This window comes from Heloderma suspectum, chromosome 4, assembly GCF_057233095.1.
Source record: "Heloderma suspectum isolate Gila_16-S chromosome 4, 16-S_ref, whole genome shotgun sequence".
Lineage (NCBI taxonomy): Eukaryota > Metazoa > Chordata > Lepidosauria > Squamata > Helodermatidae > Heloderma > Heloderma suspectum.
Window position 1 is genome coordinate 5449094 of NC_139461.1, and position 19261 is coordinate 5468354.

Below are 19261 nucleotides of genomic sequence, written 5' to 3' on the forward strand. Positions count from 1 at the left end.
GCACCCTTTTCCCTCTAGGGCTGGCCTTAGAGAGGGGTCCTTGGCAATAGGGCTCAGAAAATCCCCAAGCAGCTGGACAGCCTAGGGGGTGTCAGGAGGTCCATCCTGGCCAGTGACAGCCTATCAGTGACTCTTTTGTGGGGAACGCTTGTAAAGAAGGGGTCTACCAGGATGAAGAGTCATTCTTCCTCCCACATCTGTAACAGCCTCATTAGGGGGGATGCAGATTCAGGGCACCTGGCTGGCCACATGCGCCAGTTTTGAGACCCTCTACAATCACCCTAGTGCCCCAGAAGGTGATGAGTCCAATTGGGAGCCCTGACCAGAAGGTGCAGCGCACCCCTAGCACTGCGGTGCTTCACATCCCACAGCCCTGTTCCAGGGAAGGACATAAGAACCGAGGCATGCGCTCAGTCGGGGGCCTGCTGATGCTCCAGGAAAGGGTGGAGCAGCAGATGACCCACCACTAGTGCAACACCTCCCTCCGCTGAGCTCCGAGGACTGTGCACTGCCTTGGCCAGACAGCTCCCCTGTGGCTTCAGCAGCCTTGTCACAGACCAGCTCCTTGACCTAGGAGGAGCCAGCAAGGATGCGCACAGGCCATAAGAATATCACAAGAGCCATGCTGGATCAGGCCCAGGGTCCATCTTGTCCAGCATTCTGTTCACACAGTGGCCAACCAGCTGCCTGCAGGTAGGGGTGGCGTGGATGCCCAACTGGGTCTGACAGTCTGCCAGCCCCCCCGGCCCAGACCGCACCCGCCAACCCCTGCCCTCACTCGCCCCCACTCACACCATCCTGGATGCTCTGTGCACTCACCCTGGGCCCCATCCGCAAGCACCTGCCATTTTGCCGAGTCTTTTTTTTTTACTAAAGAAGGAGCTAATTAAAAATGTGCACATTTAAATATGCACACATTCAGGCTGGGAAAGCTTGATCTACGCAATATTAGAGGTATTGTGCCTCTATTGCATAGATTGAGCTTTCCCAGCCCAAAGGTGTGCATATTTAAATATGTGCATTTTTAATAAGCTCCTTTTTTTGGTTAAAAATCTCAGCAAAATGGCGGACGCTTGCAGAGGGAGTCCAGAGTGAGTGCAGGTGGCTCGCCGAGCTCGTGGGGTCCCAAGCGCAGGTCCGGGGGGGCTTGAGCAGGGGTGGCGCTTCAGTGGGCGCCCACCGACCCCAGACAGGGGTGGATTTGCACATCCCTACCTGTGGGAAACCCACAAGCAGGACAAGAGTTCAAGGCTCCCTTCCACCCATGTTCTCCAGCAAAAGTGTACATAGGCATATTGCCTCTGATACCGGAGGAGGCATCAGGACTAGTGGACATTGATACCTTTCTCCTCCAGGAACCTGTCTAATTCCCAAAGGGCCAGTCGTCTCTGATGTGCTGATACAGCACAGACATGTGTATATTGACATGATTGACATTCACAGGGGTCTGATTAATGCCCCCGACCGTATGCCTTTGGGTTTATGAAATGCTCCAGCTCCCTTTTGAGAGGCAAGTGGAGCAGAGTCTCAGCCTGCTGTTGTTAGGTCCCGCCTATGCAAGGAAGCATCTGGCACATGATGGTTTCCCATGAATACATCCTTCCCCTCCTCCATGAATGGCTGCTTTTCGGGGTGGGGGTGGGGTTACAGGGGTTGACTGAGTAATGGAAGCCATTCCAGTGGCCACTAAATGACCCAATGATGCAGGAGTTCTGAAGACACATGAGTGAATGCTTCCCCCATCTCAGGAATCCATTCATTAGACTCTGGTGCTAACACCCATTCTCAGAGACACTGGAATGGCGGCGGTGGCGGAGGGGTGTGTGATTGCCACAGCTCAGCTGTTTGGAAGAGCTCACTGGGGCAGGCAACGCACAATTGATTATACCTTGGAAAAGAGAGTTATCAGAAGGAACTGAATGGCTCCGTATACCATCTAATGGGATTCATTCCCTGTGCACTGTGCAGGAGAATACTTGGCCTGAGATCATGAGGAGCATTTTGCAAATATCAGCCTAATTCTGCATTTGATTGTCAAGTATCCCCACTGACTCCCCAGGACAGGCGGTGCCCCCAGGTAATTTCAACGGCCATGTCCCAAAACGGTGTCCTGCTACTTGCAGTGACATTCTCCCCCATAGCTCTGGGGTGTCTTGGCCACTGATGTGCAGGCAGTGATGTGCAGTTTTCTTTTCTAAATTACACCCACCTGAAACAACATGGGATGAAACCACCGTTGCTTGGCAAACTGTGTGAAGGATGGAGACAAGCCCCATATGCCTCTGTGCTGGCTTCTGCCCCCCACCCCACCCCACGACGGCTGCATTGCCTCTACGTTTGTAAATCGAGCAAATGCTGCAGGAAGGCCAGACGCACCTCTGCGCCCACTAAAAAGAAACCCACCTACCTGAAGCTGACCGGGTGGATGTTCCCACCTTTGCTCAGGGATGGCGAGCCTGATGCAGGGGAAGTAAGAGTCACCGACAGCCCCCCATGGAATTCTTCATTACTCTCATTACACTATACATGGAAAGAGCTGCTGGTGTCTCTTCTCTTTCTGGGTGGGGCATTGTTGTTTTTGGCGCCCTCCATTTCCTGAGCACCCCTGGGGAAGCTAGTTTAAGTCCATAGTATAGATGTTCCCTTGCTCTCTGCGAACCTGCCTGCTTGCTTTGCCTGACTTGGGAGCCAGCAGGGTGGTCTCTGCTGGCAAAGCGGTGGTGGAGAAGGTCCAGGGGCTGTCCAGCTGGGACACTAAATGCAGCACAGCAGCCATCAGACGCCCTCCCGAGACTGCTGGGACCCAGGTGCCTCCTTGCAGCCCTGTGGGCACGCTCAGCCACTCTCCCTCCTGGAGCAAGTGGAGTCCAGAGGAGAGAAGCACTCCCGACTACCATCGGGCCAAGACTCCGCTTCGCGGCTTATTCCAGCTGGCCTTCCTGCTTCATTACTCTGCACCCACCACCTTCCTGTTCTCACCCCCATCACATTGTGGGGTGGCACCCGGAGTGGGCGCAGTCCCTGGGGACCCACAGAGATGAGACCCCCTTTCCAAAGCATTCATTAAGTGGGTTTTATTGATCCTCAGCTGCCCCCCCCCCGAGCCACAGACACGCAGGGCGGGGGGAGCACCATGGCCGCCCTGCACCAGGGTACAACGTCCAGGTTGGAAGGGGGACTTTGGGGTAGGCTGAAGGCGATGCCCGCCCGCCCTGCTGCTCACCCCCAGCAGTGTGAAGAGCGAGAAGCCCCTGCCCACGGCCCAGCCCCTCCCCTGCCCCACATCCACAGGAGAACAGAGAAGCCAGACGGGACCTGGGCAGGCTGGAGGGGGCGGGCAGCAACCAAGGCGCGGCTTTCTCCCCTGGAATCGTGGAATGCAAGGCACAGCTGGCATCGCGGGCAAAGGGGCCACGAGCAGGGAGGGGCAGCATTCGGCCCGGCAGCCTGCTCCGTCCTCTGGGCTCAGCCCGGCCTTGGCCTGCGTGCCCAGGCTGGGGGGGACAGCAGCAGCCCAGGTGCGAAGAGCTGGCCGGTGGGAATGACCCGCCGGACAGGGGCTCTGAGGCATGGCAGGGTGGGCCTAGGGGAGCAGGGCCACCCTGCGTTCCAGACGGTGCACTGGGGGAACACGCCCAGCCCACGGGCAGCTGCCTCTGCTGGCCACAGGCCCTTGCTTGATAGATGGCGCTGTGGTTGGGGGATCTTGGAGCGCCTGAGGGGCATGCAAACTGGAAGGTGAGCTGGGCAGAGCGCCCTCCCCAGGAGTGCCCCGGCTTCCCTATTGTCCTCCCCCTTCACTCCTGAGCTGGAGTTGGGAATATTCCTGGGTGAACCTGGCATGGAACTGGCTCAGCTTCCGCAACATCACCTCGAGCTTCTCCAGGGGGGGCAGGATGGTCATTCTGGGGTGGAGAGAGCAAGGAAGGAGACATTTAGGGACATGGAACCATGGGAGCGGAAGGGACCCAAAGAGCACCTAGCCCACTCTTCTGCTGCCAAAGGCAATACCCCCTTCCCTGGCCAGGGCGACCCACGGGAGCCAGGCCAGAGTGGAACAGAAGCAGCCCTCAGAGGCCCTGCAGCCAGATGTTCCGAGGGCTCCCAGTGCCTTGCGACCCAGAGGCACTGGGCTCAACCCACCCTCTCTTCCCCACTTGGGCAGCCGAGCCTCGAAGTTACGAGCGCCCGCCTCATGTCCCCTCCCCCCGGACCGTGTCTGGTGTGGCACCCGGCAGATGTTTCCCAGTATTTCTGGATGTCTCGTCCCCTCTTGAAGTCAGTCCATACAAGCGCTCCGTAAGTCTAGACTTCAGCTCCCAGCAACCCCCAGCCAGCTGGGAGTTGTAGTCCAACACATCTGGAAGGTGCCAGGTTGGAGAAGGACGCTGCACACAGTGGTCAATAGCAAGTGCCAGCCTGTGGTCCGGGACTGCATGCCACCAGCTTGTGGATGGTCCCGCCTGGCCTTCTCCTGCTGCCACCACGCACTGAGGGGCTGTGCAAACAGTCTGGCGTTTCCTGGCTTCCTGGCGCTCCCCTGACCCTTTTTATTTTGGCATGGCACGGCGGCAAGGCATAGTGATGGGGCTGGTGCCTCGGGCAGGGCAACTGTGGATGGAATGGGAGATGGGCTGCTGGCCAGTCCTCCAAGAGTTCTCCATGATCCCAAGGGGTTCAGGGGCCAGAGGGCCCCAGTTGGCTTCTTGGGGGAACTCTGGCAAGGCTGTTCGTGGCAGCCCAAGAGCAGTGGTTGGAGAGCTGGGCTGAGGGACCTGGCCTCCAGAGAGCAGGAAGTGCAGCCCACTTGGCCCACTCAGATGAGGCACAGAGGACCAGCAGGGTCTTTACCTGAAGTGGAAGGTGCCTTCCTTCTGGCCAAAGCCGCTCCCTGGGACGACACAGATGCCCGTCTCCTCCAGCAGTTTGAGGCAGAAGAACATGTCTGGGGCCTGCCCTTGTGCCTGGGGAAATTGCGGGGGAGGGGCACAAGAGGGTTACTCAGGGGTGTGGGAGCGCCGCTGGGGAGCTGGGGGAACCAGCCAAAGCTCTGGCAGGGCAGGGCCCAGCGGCGACTCGCCCTCAGCCCGAACCTAACGGAGCAGAGTCGCTCATTGCAGACTGGGCCCGGATCACCGTGCTCCACTTGGCCCCCACAGGAGGCCACGTGGTCCAGCGCTCCCTGGGTGCTTCCAGATGGAGGGCTCCCGGCAGGACCAGTCACGAGGCCTTGTGCAGCTATTTTATCTTGTCCTCCTTAACAGATTTTCTGCACCAAGAAAGAAGAGGGACAAAGCAGTGGGAAAACATGGGAGGATTCCAAGTGGTTGATGATCTTGTCTGGGCCTCCTGCAAAATTCCGTGAACGAGGCAGGGCAGTGGTGCACCTAAAGGCTCATCTGGAAGCACCATGAGAGGAGGAGGACGTGTGTGTGTGTGTGTGTGTGTGCACGCGAGTACGTGCACTGTGAGTCACTACTAGAGTGCTGTGCATGAGCCTGGGGCTTGGCCAGGAGACGAGGGTGTTAAGCAGCCAGAGCGACTGCTTAAAGTTCCGTAATGGTCAGGGACCAAGTGTGCTAGCCACATTTTTGGTTAAAGAAATTAGCAGCCCACGGCCCAGAAAGGCCAGGAATTAGTTGGAGCAGGTGACTCAGTCCTCTCCCTCCAGCTGGAGGGAGGAAGCAAGGGCCCTGAGTGCAAAGGAAAAAGGGGGCAGCACTTTGGACAGGCTGAGGGAGAGGGGAGAGTGGACTGGAAGTGGAACAGCATCGCGGTGTGGTGGGCTGCCTCTCTGGGCCTCTGTGGCGGGGCAGTGGGTTCGCTCTTTGTAGAACAGCCGTGCTGACTGTCTCCAGCTATGACCAACTTGTATATTTTTCCGTAATCCAAAATATTATGACAAAAGCGCCGTAAGTCTCCAGCAATCTCTCCTTCCAAAGGAAGCCAGCCGTCAGGCAAAGAGCAGCCTCTGGAACCTCCCCTGCTAGAGAAGCCAGGTGCGCACAGTGGCCTCATCCTCACTCATGATCATCATGGCTGTGCAAAGTGAAGCCAATGAGTCCAGCAGTGCAAGCACAGCTTGCACCACGCAGGGCAGCCTCTGAAAAAAGCTCAGAAACTGCCACAGGTGCAGAACAGGGCTCCCAGCGTGCTGACTGAGGCCCACTATTCCCATCACACAGCTTTAATCAGCTTTGGGTCACTGTTTGCTTCAGGGCCAGTTCCTAGTGTTGCTCTGTCATCGTCGCCTTGAAAACCCTCAACGGTTTGGGGCCTGGGATCACAAGGGCCACCTTCTGCCACACAAACCTGCTCGCTGGCCCAGGGCAATGAATGACATAGTGGGCTCTGTTCTGTGTCTTGCCAGCTGTCGGGGGCATGGGGGTGCAGAAAGACATGGGACAGGGCCTTTACTGTTTTGGCACCTTTGGAACTCGCTCCCCCAGATGACTCCCCTGGCATTTCAACAAATGGTAAAAAACACATTCTTTCATTGTGCCTTTGGTTAGGAGCACTGTTAGCTCCTGGCTTAGTGTTTTGATTTGGATGCTGAGAATCTTTTGCTGCTTTGGGCAAAATCCTATGCAGGCTTAGACAGAAAAAAAAGTTGAAACTTTTAAAACAGTTTAAACTGTCTAAACATGCATAGGATTGTGCCCTTAGTGTGTTTATTTTATTAACAGCATTAACGTATATTTTTGTATTTTTGGCTATTCTATCATATTTGTTTTATATTGCATGCCACTTTGGAGGCCTATCAGTAAAAATATTATATATTTAAATACAACAATGAGAAATCATTAGTCTGTTCCCTTGTGATAACGTGGAATGGCTTAATCCTGTAAAAACAATGGTTTTTCTTTATTTCTAAGAGTTGTCAACTCCTTTTAGCTATGCCCTGTAAATGTATATGTCTCCTCCAGTATATGGCTTCATAATTTCTTACTTTTTGAAATTAATAAAAAGAAGAGGAAACATTGTGTCTGAGTGGCTGTCAGCTGGTACAGAAAGCCCCCCCCCCCTCCCCCGGGTGCAGGGACAGCCCTACATGCCACAAGATGGACAGGACCGTGGAGTGGAACCCACTCAACGGATTCTGCCAACCTTGAGAGGCCTGTGCAGATGTCTGGAGGTCAGAAGCTGCCTTGTTCCTAGCAAACCCTTGGCTCACCTCTGGCCCTGTTATCTGCTCTGACTGGGAGCTGATCTCCAGGGCTCTTTCCCAGCCATGCTAAAGGATATCCTTCTAACTGGAGATGTCAGCAGTGAATGTGGGGCCAATTGGGATGGCGCACCTTGTTAGGGAAGACCGGGGAGGGGAAGCCTTACCTGTGCGTCTTGCACAGCCCGAGGTGGCAGGTGAATTCGGGGGAAGGCATACATGGCCCCCTGCACTGGATTGCAGCGGATCCCAGGGGCTTGATTGAAGGTCTCCTCCGTGAGCCGGGCCTTCTTGGCCAGAGCACTCAGCACTGCCTGCTTTTCCTGCAAGAAGAGGCCCACAGGTGAGGGCAGAGAGGGAGAGCAAAGCATCTAGAAAAGGGCTCTGATGGGCAATCCAGCCCTTGATCCTGCCTGTGAGCAGGACCAGACACATGGGGGCCCCTTCATGAAACCAAACCAGCAAACTGGGAATATGTGCTGGATTGATCAGGCCTGAGTTCTGCTGGCTGTACGATGCTAATTCACCATTAGCACAACTCACAACTTGATGGCCGTTCAACCCGCCGCTGCACAACTCTGGGCCAGTTCCCACAATCCTCTAAGCCCTGCACAGCCGGCACCACTTCCATGCTGCCATGTGCTATCTGTCATCTGCATGCCACCACGATGTGCACAGTGCCAGCTGGGGCTGAGGTCAGCAGGTGGCAGCAACATGCACCTGGCGAGCCCCCTGCAGGCACCTCAGCACAGACTGGCTGGAAAGCATGGAGCGCTCACAAGAACACCGTTCCCTTCCAGCAGCCTTTGCAACAGCGCCCTAAAATGTGGCTTGAGTTGTGAGCCGTGCCGACAGTGAACATAAGAACAAATTGCCTTGCCAGATGCCTCTAGCAAGCTCACAAGCAGGGCACAAAGCATCCAGTAATCTCAGATATTCTGCCACTGAACATGGAAGCTCTGTATGCAGTCATGAGAGCTTAGATACCTCACGTCTGTGAAGTGGTTCCACAACCATTTCATCATGAGAACAACTCAGCCCAGAACTGATTAATTGGCATGCTCACCACACCAGCTTGATGATGATGTGAAGCGGCCCTTAAGCTAGCCCTAAACCTAAGCCCTGTTTTAAACAACATTACATCATGCCAATGTTACCACAACCTCCTTTAATCATTTTGGTGTTTGAAAATAATTATTGGACCAGAGTTTCTGGTATTTAATGTTTAATTTAATTTAATACCGGGTTGCACCTCACAAAGGCTGGGAAGAATGTGTCTGGCCACAGCATGAAGAACTTCATCAGGAGGGCTTTAAACTGAATCCTACGGGGAAGGGAGATGTAATGTTGGGGGTAACAATGGACATAGGCACATGCACTGCAACAGAGAGAACAGCTCTGATAGCACCCAATAATAGTCTTCAGACACATGTAGGAAGAAAGCCAGACTATGAAGCACATGGTCTTCGATGTCTATATACTAAGCCCAGAGTATGGGAAACAAAGAGAACGAACTTGAACTCTTAATACAGCAGGGAAATTATGACCTGATAGGTGTAACTGAGACTTGGTGGGATGACTCTCATGACTGGAATACAGCACTTGAAGGATATAAGCTGCCACCATTGGGGAAGAGGCATACCTGCTGCTGCTGGGCCTGCTGCTGCTGCTGCCACCGCTGCCACCACCAACACCAGGCCTTCCCTGCGGACTTCTGCCTGGCAGACCGCCAGTCCCTGCAGGACCAGGCCCCCAGGTACCGAGCTAGCTGTGCTGCTTCCACCTGCCCCTTCCTGGAGGGGCTACATAAGCTGGTTGGCTGAGGTGGCCTGGGACAGCCAGGGCACGCAGGGGAAGCTACCACCACCAGGTAAGAGGCGTGCCTGCCTCTGCCACCAACACCAGGCCTTCCCTGGTGGACTCCTGCCTGGCATTATTTTTAAGGGGGTTTTTATTTTTTTTGTTTTGTTTTTGTTTTTGTTTTAATTTCTGGGGGATTTTGTTGTGTTTTTAGGGGTGGGTCGCCTGCCTGATCCCCTTCATGGATCACTGCCTTGTTGTGGTGAAGGGGCTTGCGTAACTCAGTGAAGCCATAAGCTATGCCATGCAGGGCCACCCAAGACAGACAGGTCATTGCAGAGAGTTCTGACAAAATGTGGTCCACTGGAGAAGGAATTGGCAACCCATTCCAGTATTCTTGCCAAGAAAACCCCATGGAACGTATCACAAGGCGAAAAGATATGACGCCGGAAGATGAGCCCCTCAGGTCGGAAGGTGTCCAATATACTACTGGGGAAGAGCAGAGGGTATTTCCAAGTAGCGCCAGAAAGAGCGAAGCGGCTGGGCCAAAGCCGAAAGGACGCTCAGCTGTGGATGTGTCTGGTGGTGAAAAGAAAGTCCGATGCTGTAAAGAACAATATTGTTTAGGAACCTGGAATGTCAGATCAATGAATCAAGGTAAGCTGGAGGTGGTCAAACATGAGATGGCAAGACTGAACATTGACATCTTGGGAATCAGCGAACTAAAATGGACAAGCATGGGCAAATTTAATTCAGGTGACCATTATATCTACTACTGTGGGCAAGAATCCCTTAGAAGAAATGGAGTAGCACTCATAGTCAACAAAAGGGTGGGAAAAGCAGTACTGGGGTACAATCTCAAAAACGATAGAATGATCTCAGTACGAATCCAAGGCAAGCCATTCAACCTCACAGTAATTGAAGTCTATGCCCCAACCACTGAGGCTGAAGAAGCTGAGGTTGATCGGTTCTATGAAGACCTACAACACCTTCTAGAACTAACACCAAAAAAAGATGTCCTCTTCATCATAGGGGATTGGAATGCTAAAGCAGGAAGTCAAGAAATCACCGGGATAACAGGCAAGCATGGCCTTGGTGTACAGAATGAAGCAGGACAAAGGCTAATAGAGTTTTGCCAAGAGAATACGCTGATCATAGCAAACACTCTTTTCCAACAGCACAAGAGACGACTCTACACATGGACATCACCAGATGGTCAATATCGAAATCAGATTGATTATGTCCTTTGCAGCCAAAGATGGAGAAGCTCCATACAGTCAGTCAAAACAAGACCTGGAGCTGACTGTGGCTCAGATCATGAGCTTCTTATTGCAAAATTTCAGCTTAAATTGAAGAACGTAGGGAAAACCACGAAACCATTCAGGTATGACCTCAATCATATCCCTTCTGAATATACAGTGGAGGTGAGGAATAGATTTCAGGGATTAGACCTGATAGACAGAGTGCCTGAGGAACTATGGACGGAGGTCCGTAACATTGTTCAGGAGGCAGCAACGAAATCCATCCCAAAGAAAAAGAAATGCAAGAAAGCCAAGTGGCTGTCTGATGAGGCTTTACAAGTAGCTGAGGAAAGAAGGGAAGCGAAAAGCAAGGGAGAAAGGGGAAGATATATCCAATTGAATGCAGAGTTCCAGAGAATAGCAAGGGGAGACAAGAAGGCTGCATCCTAGAGTAATAAATGAACTGCATCCTAGAGTAATAAAGGAACTGGCAGAAGAACTCTCAGAACCGCTGTCTATTCTCTTTGAGAAATCATGGAGGACGCGGGAAGTGCCAGAGAATGCTGATTAAATTTGCAGATGACACCAAATTGGGCGGGATAATGGACTCAAGTGACAGGAAGCCAGATTCTGGCTGAACATCAGGAACAACTTCTTGACTGTTAGAGCAATATGACAATGGAACCCATTGCCTGGGGAGGCGGTGGGCTCTCCCACACTGGAGGCGTTCAAGACGAGGCTGGACAGCCCTCTGTCAGGGATGCTCTGACTTGGATTCCTGCACTGAGCAGGGGGTTGGACTTGATGGCCTTGTAGGCCCCTCCCAACCCTACTATTCTGTGATGTTTCTATGACTCTATGACAGAGGTGCCTGCTGGGCCCTTGGAATGGCAGTGAGACACACACCCTGTTCGTCCCCCGGCCTCCATATGCAGCGCCATGCCCTGATTCACCCACCTGGCTGAACTGCTGGTACGAAGGGTCTCCAGGCTGCGGACGGTTCATGACCACATCAAGGAGGACCTGCCCAGTCACCGGCGGACACAGGCGCACAGAGACCAGCTTGGACAGCTGCTGCTGAACGGCGGGCTCCATGTTAATCACCTCCATGTAACCGCCCCGGAAGCCGCACCTGTCAAGACCAGTGAAGGGGAGATGACTCCAAGGGCTTTGGGCAAACATTCTGGGATATGTTAGGCACGAATGCAAGCCTCAAACTATATTGCCCCATGTTTGCTGGCTCTGTTTCCGTCCTGGGTCGCAGGCGGAGGAGAGCCAAGCCAAGGAAGAGGCCCGGTTCTCCCTCCTTCTGCTTTCCTGAAGGCAGAGGAGGGGAGCCCCGACGGGGGTGGAAGAAGGGACGTGTGACTCACTCGCCCACGAAGCCCTTAGAGATGGAGTGGAAGGTGGCCAGCTCCACGCTCTCTGCGTACTTGGGACCCATCTCAAAGAGCACCTTCTTGAAGGAGTGGAACTGGGAGCCCTCGGCATACACATTCTCCTGGTACACCTGGGTTGGAAGAAGCGCAGCGGCGTTGGCTGGCGGGCAGCAAGGGCCCAGGAGCACAAAAGCCTCCCCAGCCTGCTCCCTCCAGATGTGTGGGGCTGCAACTCCCATATCCCCAGCGAGTATGGCCATCATCCCTGACTGTTGGCCATGCTGGCTGGGGCCGATGGGAGTTGCAGTCCCACACATCTGGAGGGCGCAGGCTGGGGGAGGCTGCTCTAAAGTGGCAGCACAATCCAGAGTCCCGGCCTCCCCCAACCTGGCACCCTCCAGATGTTTGGGGGTGCAATCCCATCACCCCCAACCATTGGCCATGCTCACTGGGGCTGATGGGAGTTGTGGTCCAAAACATCTGGAGAGCGCTAAGTTGAGGAAGATTGATCCAAACCATACCAGAGCAAGAAGCCATTAGGGGGCTGGGCATGGCTGCACTCCGACTGCACCTCCCGGAAGACCAGGATGCCCTCTGCTGGCTCGGGGCCCCCGTTTCCCAGCAGGGAGACCACCTGGCCTTGGCCCCCTGAGTTAGTGGAGGAAGGGGAGAATCCGAAACCTTTACCTCATCAGCCAGGAGGAAGAGCTGCTCTTCCCAAGCAAAGTGGATGACGTCTTCAATGCACTGGCGGCTTTGAACCTGTCCTGGGGTGGGGGAGAGAGAGAGAGAGAGAGAGAGAGAGGGAGGGAGGGAGGGAGGGAGAGGTTCACCGAGGGAGCTGCCAGGGAGCCGATGACGTCTTCCTCTGCATTTGGGGGCACGGCTGTCCCGAGGCTCAGGGCTTGTTTACACAGTCAGTTCTCCTGGATTAGCAGCCCCTCAACTCACTTATGCCACAGAAGTGAGCTGAAAGAAGGTCAGCAGCCCCTGGCAAGACCCGGGGCTCGTCACTCCCCTCTCTTTCGTTCCAGGATAAACTACCATGTAAACTACGGCAGAGCTGTCATCTCTGGCGGGCGGCCTTGCCAAATCCCCTGGAGACACAGAGGGACTGTGAACGACCCAAGCGAGTAAGCAAGGGCGGGAGCAGAAACATCCTGGCATCCGGCCTTTGTACAGAGACTAGGGAGGGCTGACAGGAGGCCCGCAGGCTGGGTTTGGACCCAGTTTTATCTGGCCTAGTCTAGGGGTGTTACGCGATTTCAATCACAGCGCATGTGTTATTTTAAAGATTGCCCACAGTTTCGCTTTCAGAAGGAGTGCGCATGGAAAGCCGAATGACCCCACCGGCACGCCGGAGACAAAAGATGCCCAACTGTGCCAGTCTGCCTCAGGAGGGGGTCTTTCAGGGGGCACAGCCACTCCACAGCACCTCGCCCCAACGCTCGCAAGCTTCGTGCCTCTGCAGCCCTCGCAGCAAGGTGAGGCCAAGGGGACTTGCAGAGTCTGACCACTGGGAGGGGGTTGGTGCCTGGGCCAGGTCTGTAGCAGAGCCCGGGAGAACACAGGCGTGTATGATAACTGGGAGAGACAAAGGGCCGTTCTCTCAGGATAGCCATCTCTGCATCTTAACTGTGGCAACAACCTTTGGGAAAGAGCTTCAGGCTGCCTTGGTCATTCCAAAAAGCCCTTGGGCAGTCTGCCCCATCCTGGGGCCAGTGGTGTTGTGGAGGCGGGGCTCGCAGGGCCGCAGCCCTGGCACTTTTCCATGAGCAGGGACTCTGACATCATCTGCCAGCCCCCTCAGAATGCCCAGCTCCTCTGAGCTTAGCTGCGATCCTCACTGTAGCTGTGGGGGGAATGGGTTTTCCAGGCAACAATATATTGTTCCATGTTGGAATGCAAAGTCTTTGGGATGACTTGGTCTGGAATGGGCAACTAAGACCCATTCGCTTTACCAAAGACGTGCTCCTGGTGGAGATGAAAACTCCTGGAACTGGTTTGTTGATATGGATGGACACAGCGGCCTGAAATAGTTGGACTGCCCTTGGAGACTGTCACAACGAGCTCCTGCATTTCCAAATTTACCACTACACCACTGTGTGTGTGTGTGTGTGTGTGTGTGTGTGTGTAGTTCAATCCAGCTGGGTGTGTGGACGTTTCTGTTGGAGCGGGAGTTGGGAGATACAATGAAGGAGCTTAGGGAAGCCTAGTGGTAATGTTGGGGCGCTAAGGGAGTGTGCAGGGGGGCTGTTTAAGTGAGAAAGGATCTGTCCATGAGGGCTGAGTTGAGAGGGTGAGGCTTCCATGGAGTACCTTATTTTGAAAACCTAAAATATTTGTGAATGAGTGAGTGGGTGGGTGAAAAAGATTTTAACAGCCCTGCATTTTTTCTCGGCCGTCCACCCCGCCTTGCTCTCAGCTGCACTGTTTCTGGATCCCCGTTGAAGGCTGTATATCTTACACGGTTGTGCAATCTTAGAAGGGGGCGTGGCTGTGGCTCTCACGAAGGGTCCCTGCACTTCTGGATTGGCCACTATGCTACTGCCTGGGGCCCTCCAGGTGTCTTGAACTGTAATGCCCAACATCCCCAGCCAGCCATCCCTCTCTTAAGTCAAGTCTCGGGAAACAAGGGCGAGAGCAGAGCAGGCAGGGACGGAACGATGGAGGGAGAGGCCAGACGTTGCTCTTCCTCCTTCTGGGTCCAGCACCACGCAGGAGGGAAACATTCTGGGCTCCATCCTCCAGGACCAGATGAATTCATGGCGCTCTGGGCTGCTCTCCCATCAGGGCCAGCCGGGATGCATGCTCTCCTGCCACCGCACCTCGGACACCTACCGGTCGGGTTGCCCGGGTTGATGATGCACAGGGCCCGAGGGTGGCAGTGCTCCCGGGCTTGGCCCAGCGCTCTCCGCAGCTCCCCGACGTCCAGGGCCCAGCAGTTCTCCTCATCCAGGTAGTAGTTGATCTGCACGGCATTGAGCTCTGCCAGCGCTGCTGAGTAGAGGGGGTACTGGGGGATGGGGATCATCACCCCAGTGCGGGAGCACCCCTCCCCCGACACCAGCAGCTTCAGAATGGTCTGGGGGCAGAGCAAGAGGGAATGGGGGGTTAACAGAGCTGCGCGCACGCCCACCCGCTCACCCACAACCCATTCCCGGGCCTTGAACTTTCAAGGCAAATGAATGGCAATTCCGGGGCAATCCTGCGGCACAAAACCTCACAGGGAAAAAGGGGTCGTTCCATATTAGGCTAAGGGCCAAACTAGACAGGATGCTTAATTAACATGCATGTTTTTGTCATGTAAATAGCAGCCAGCAGGAGCTGGAGCAGGCGCTGTGGGACCATGTCGCGGGTGGGGTGAGGAGGAGGAGCGCAGCGGTGTCTCTCCCTGCCACTCGCCAGACAACATTTGCCTCTCCAAAGCTGCTCTTGGCATGTCCAGGACGCGTCACTGAGCCAACGCCGCCTTCAGTCCCGATGCAAACAGCAGCTTCGGAGAGACAGATCGCGCCCGTTTCCCCGCAGTTAACGGCACGGCTAGTCTGGCCCACGGTGAACCTCGTTCTGGCTGGGTCCTGATGGTAAGGGAGAGCAGCAGAATTAAAGTCCTGTTAAATGCTCCCCACTTCACCCAAGTAGTGAGAAGTCCAGAAGCAACAAAGCAGGATCTCACAGGAAAGAGAGCATGCACTGGAGAGTCAGAGTGTCTTTTTCGTGTCTCCTGATTTACAAATATACAAGCACTGCACTTTGGGAGCAAACAGACTCCCAGGTCCGACAGCACAACCACTCACCCTGCATCTGATTCCCAAAGGGAGCAACTGCGCCCCAAGGAGTGTTCACCTTCAATCCATCACAGCACTCATCTCCCACTGTCTCTTTCCAAAAAAAAAAGTCCAACTGCCCTGCAAGTAGACTAGCACAGCAGACAGAGGGCTAGGACATTCCTCCCTGCTGTGCTACCTTTCTGACTTCAGGGACTTTTTTTAACACAGGAGAGCAGCATTCAAAAATATGAAACCCACAGATCTGGATTCAAATCTCCCCTGAAGAAGAGCTGGACACAGCTCAAAACACGTCAGGTTCTTGGCACTGTCATGGGAGACTGCAGTGGTGCCGTATGTGGGGTGGTGTCCCACAAATTCACACCTGGAGTGGGTTTTTCTCCTGATACGTGCTTCTAAGCTTTGGGGATCCTTCCCAATTCTGCAAGCTGTGATGGTGATTCTGAGGGCCATCCCAGCAACCCTCCATTTTCAGCGCACGTGGCAGAGCCTGGGGCTGCCCGTCCTCCAAGGACGAGCGGCTGCCCTCCATGTGCATTGAGGGTCCTGCACATGGACAACGTCCATTCATGCCAGCTCAGCTGCCCCACTCCTGCCAGGAGATGGACAGTGCCAGGAACAGCCACAAAAGGGCCTTTGTGAAGCTGTCCAAATGCCCAGAGCCGGCCATTGGCAATGCAGCCCTGGAGGCAGCTACTCTGGGATAAGAACAGGGAGGTCACATAGCGCAGAGTCATCGTAGCTGGTAACAGGCTGCATCCTCATGACTCACAGCTCTGCCACTTTGCCCCGAGCCTCACAAAACATTCCTCAACGAATATTTAGGCAGCAGCAGCAACTTCTCCAAGCGGGCACATCCCCCTGCACCGCTATTCAAATGATCCCCGGGGTGATAGAATGTGCCTAATGGAGGTGGCGCGGAATGGGCGCTGGGCAAGCGCTGCTGAACCTCCTCAGATGTAACCTTAAATGTTCCCCTCAACAGCAGCTCAGAGTTTCCGTTGCAGAGGGCCTCCCTTCTGGAACCTTCTCCACATGGGGGCGCTGACTTGGTTTCTGGGTGCCAAGCAAAGAGCTCTTTTATTTCCCCAAGCTTTTTTTTACTACCCACCCATCCCAAGCCCCCCTCAATGCCCCTCCCTCCACGTGCATTGTGGTCCCCGTACCACAATAGCATCACTGGCGCCTGTAGAAAGGAAGATGTTTTCTGGGCTGGAGGGAATTCCGCCATCCCGACACTCAATGAAGCGGGCCACATCTTGGCGGATAAGCTCGATGCCAGGGCTGGCGCTGTAGGCACCTGAAGGTGCGGGAGAGAGAAGAAGAGTGAGCTGCTGGAGAGGTGCATGACCTGGCCATCACAACCCAAGTGGGTGTCACTTGAAGGGGGCTCCGTGATCATATGCAGTAGGTGCTGCTGCACTCATGCCCTGCTTGTGGGTTCCTGGTGGACAGCTGGTTGGCTGCTGTGTGAACGGAATGCTGGGCTAGGTGGACCTTTGGTCTGATCCAGCAGGGCTCTTCTTATGTTCTTATGACATTTGCTGTGTTCCCAGCATGCATCTGCACAAGGGTGGCTCTTCCCACAGTAGCCAACCACATGTCCCAACTGGAAGCCCACAAGCAGAACACAAGTGGATCAGCCCCCTCCTGCCCATGTTCTCCAGCAACTGGTGTACATAGGCATACTGCCTCTGATACCGGAGGCAGCAAATAGCCATCAGGACTGGGAGCCATTGAGAGCCTTCTCCTCCAGGAAATTGACTAGTCCCCTTTTAAGAGCTTCTCTACATTAAGCAAAAGCCCCGCATCCTTAGCAGGGCTTTCTGCTTTCGCTTTCTTTGTGGGATTCTGATGGGCTTTTTTACGCAGTGGACATGTGGTTTGAATCGAGGAAAGTCCTTCCTCGGCAAGTTCTATATGTTTCTGTGTTTCAGTTTACAGCCACTAGATGGCGGTGTCATCATAGTGCATTATAGTACTACACCGACATTTCACACAGCCGACAGATTGGAAAAACGTTCCTTTTTGCACTATCTCCAATCTTTTTGAAAATGGAATAAATGGGGAAAAGTGCAGGAGATGTCCTGGAGGTTGACAACATAATGTAAAGGGTCCGCTAACTTCCGTGAATGACCAGTCACGAGCGTGTGATAAATCGCTTGTATAGAAAAGCTCTAAAGCCTTTTAAAATCCCCTTCCTTTTGTCTGCCCTGAATCTCTCACTTCATGGGATGATCCCATAGGGTTCTAGTCTTGTAAGGGAGGGAGGGAGGGAGGGAGGGGTCTCCCAGGGTCCCCCAATCCATCAGGCATTTTGCTGCCTGAAATGGAGCCCCCTGCCCTCCTCACCACCACCAGGACTCACACTTCCAGAAGTCTTGCTGCACCATTCAGACACCAGTGCCAGAGACGGCACATGTTCCAATGGTCGTGTCCAAACAGGATGTTGTAAAGGCCTCTGGGTTGCACCATGTGGCCACTTGGGGAGGCAAACCGCTAGAGGACAGCCCTGCATCCAACAGACCACACTGGTCCTGTCTTAGCTTGACAGCATCTTACGCTCAGTTTGGAGATGGTGGCTGGTTTGGGGATGAGGCAAGAGTGCCAGACACTGCCCAAGGCTGCTGCCTCTCGTCCATTCTGCCTAACAGAGGGCAGAGGGGTTTTAGAGAGCGGATGGAGGGGCTGACTGCGGGCCACCCAGGGAAAGGTGCCGGAGGAAGGATGGAGGACACTCACCGATGCTCTGCCCCCCACACGCTGCCAGCAGCCTCCGAGCTTTCTGCTTTGCATCCTCGGGAAAGATGGGGTCATTCAGGAGGTCAGGGTACATGCAGAGGGCAGTGACCTGCAAGGGGAGAGCTCAGCTGAGACGCCCTGAGTTCGAATCTCAGTGGTCCCCACCCCACCCCTCTGGTCCCATCTCAGTCCGGTGAGCCACGCCCCCCTGACAACACACTCTTCCCCCAATCCTGGACTGCGACCTGCCCCAGCCTGGCGCCTTCCACATGTGTTGGACTACAACTCCCAGCATCCCCAGCCAGCACTACTGGCTGGGGATGCTGGGAGTTGTGATCCAACACATGCAGCAGGTGCCAGGTTGGAGAAGACTGCCCAGGTGTGTGCAAGCCGGTCGTGTCAGCCCATCCTCCTAGAGGCTTTCCCCTTCATCAATACCTCGCAGGCGTCAGCCCTGGGGTGGAGTCAGCCCTGGGCACTGAACACGTGTCCCCCAGCGGAGCTCTGCCAGGCACAGTCTCAAACTAAGCCCCGCCCAGATGCAAGTAAACACCGCAGGATCTGGTTCTCTATTTCCACTGCCAAGCACTGCGCTTGTTGGCCTCAAACTAGCACCGTTTCTCTGCTGCCCTTGAGACTGGAAGGAAAAACCTCAGGGTCCAGACCTCGGGGTGGGGGCAGGGGGCAGCTTGAAGCAGGAGGCCTAACAGATGAAGGGCCCTGGGTCCTTGTCCCACCCCAGGAGCAAAGTTCCTATAGTTAGACCGCCCTCCCCTTTACCGGCGGTGGGCCAGGTAGAACTCCAGGACCCCTCCCCTCTCTCTCCCTTCTACCGTCCCGTCCTGGGCAGGCTCTTTTATTCTGGGCACCCTGCATGGACGTCTCTGCTGATCTCCCTCGTCCCCTCAGCACTTACCTGGCGAAAGAAGGTGATGGGATTCTGTCCCATCGCTTGGGCATCGCCGATATTGGCTCTAATCACTTCTGTGAATGGTTTCTTCACCCCCTGCGAAGAGGAGGGAGGGAGGGAGCATTAGGCACACCAAGACACTGCTCAGCCGTGGTCCTGCCACAAAGAGAGAAGGGAGGGCGTCCCCAGCCCCCTCCCCACTCCTTCAGCACCATGCACCCCCCCAGTCAGTC

At 54.8% G+C, this 19261-nt stretch overlaps 1 protein-coding gene across 8 annotated transcripts in view; it reads right to left on the reverse strand.

Moving 5' to 3' along the window:
- Positions 1–1006: 1006 nt before the first annotated feature.
- GPT (glutamic--pyruvic transaminase) overlaps positions 1007–19261 on the reverse strand; it is a 46893-nt gene continuing 28638 nt past the window's right edge. For 5 of the 8 annotated variants that reach the window (XM_084854757.1, XM_084854754.1, XM_084854756.1 and 2 more), the window contains 10 exons: positions 19035–19124; positions 18119–18227; positions 16543–16676; positions 14427–14670; positions 12273–12352; positions 11580–11716; positions 11164–11338; positions 7333–7488; positions 4852–4964; positions 1007–3905 (listed from right to left, as the gene is read on the reverse strand). In XM_084854757.1, coding sequence (XP_084710883.1) covers positions 3782–3905; positions 4852–4964; positions 7333–7488; positions 11164–11338; positions 11580–11716; positions 12273–12352; positions 14427–14670; positions 16543–16676; positions 18119–18227; positions 19035–19124 — 1362 coding nt within the window. In that variant the 3' untranslated portion in view covers positions 1007–3781. Of the gene's footprint in view, positions 3906–4851; positions 4965–7332; positions 7489–7517; positions 8490–11163; positions 11339–11579; positions 11717–12272; positions 12353–14426; positions 14671–16542; positions 16677–18118; positions 18228–19034; positions 19125–19261 lie in introns of those variants that run through there. The other 3 variants (XM_084854760.1, XM_084854759.1, XM_084854755.1) reach the window with 2 other exon arrangements.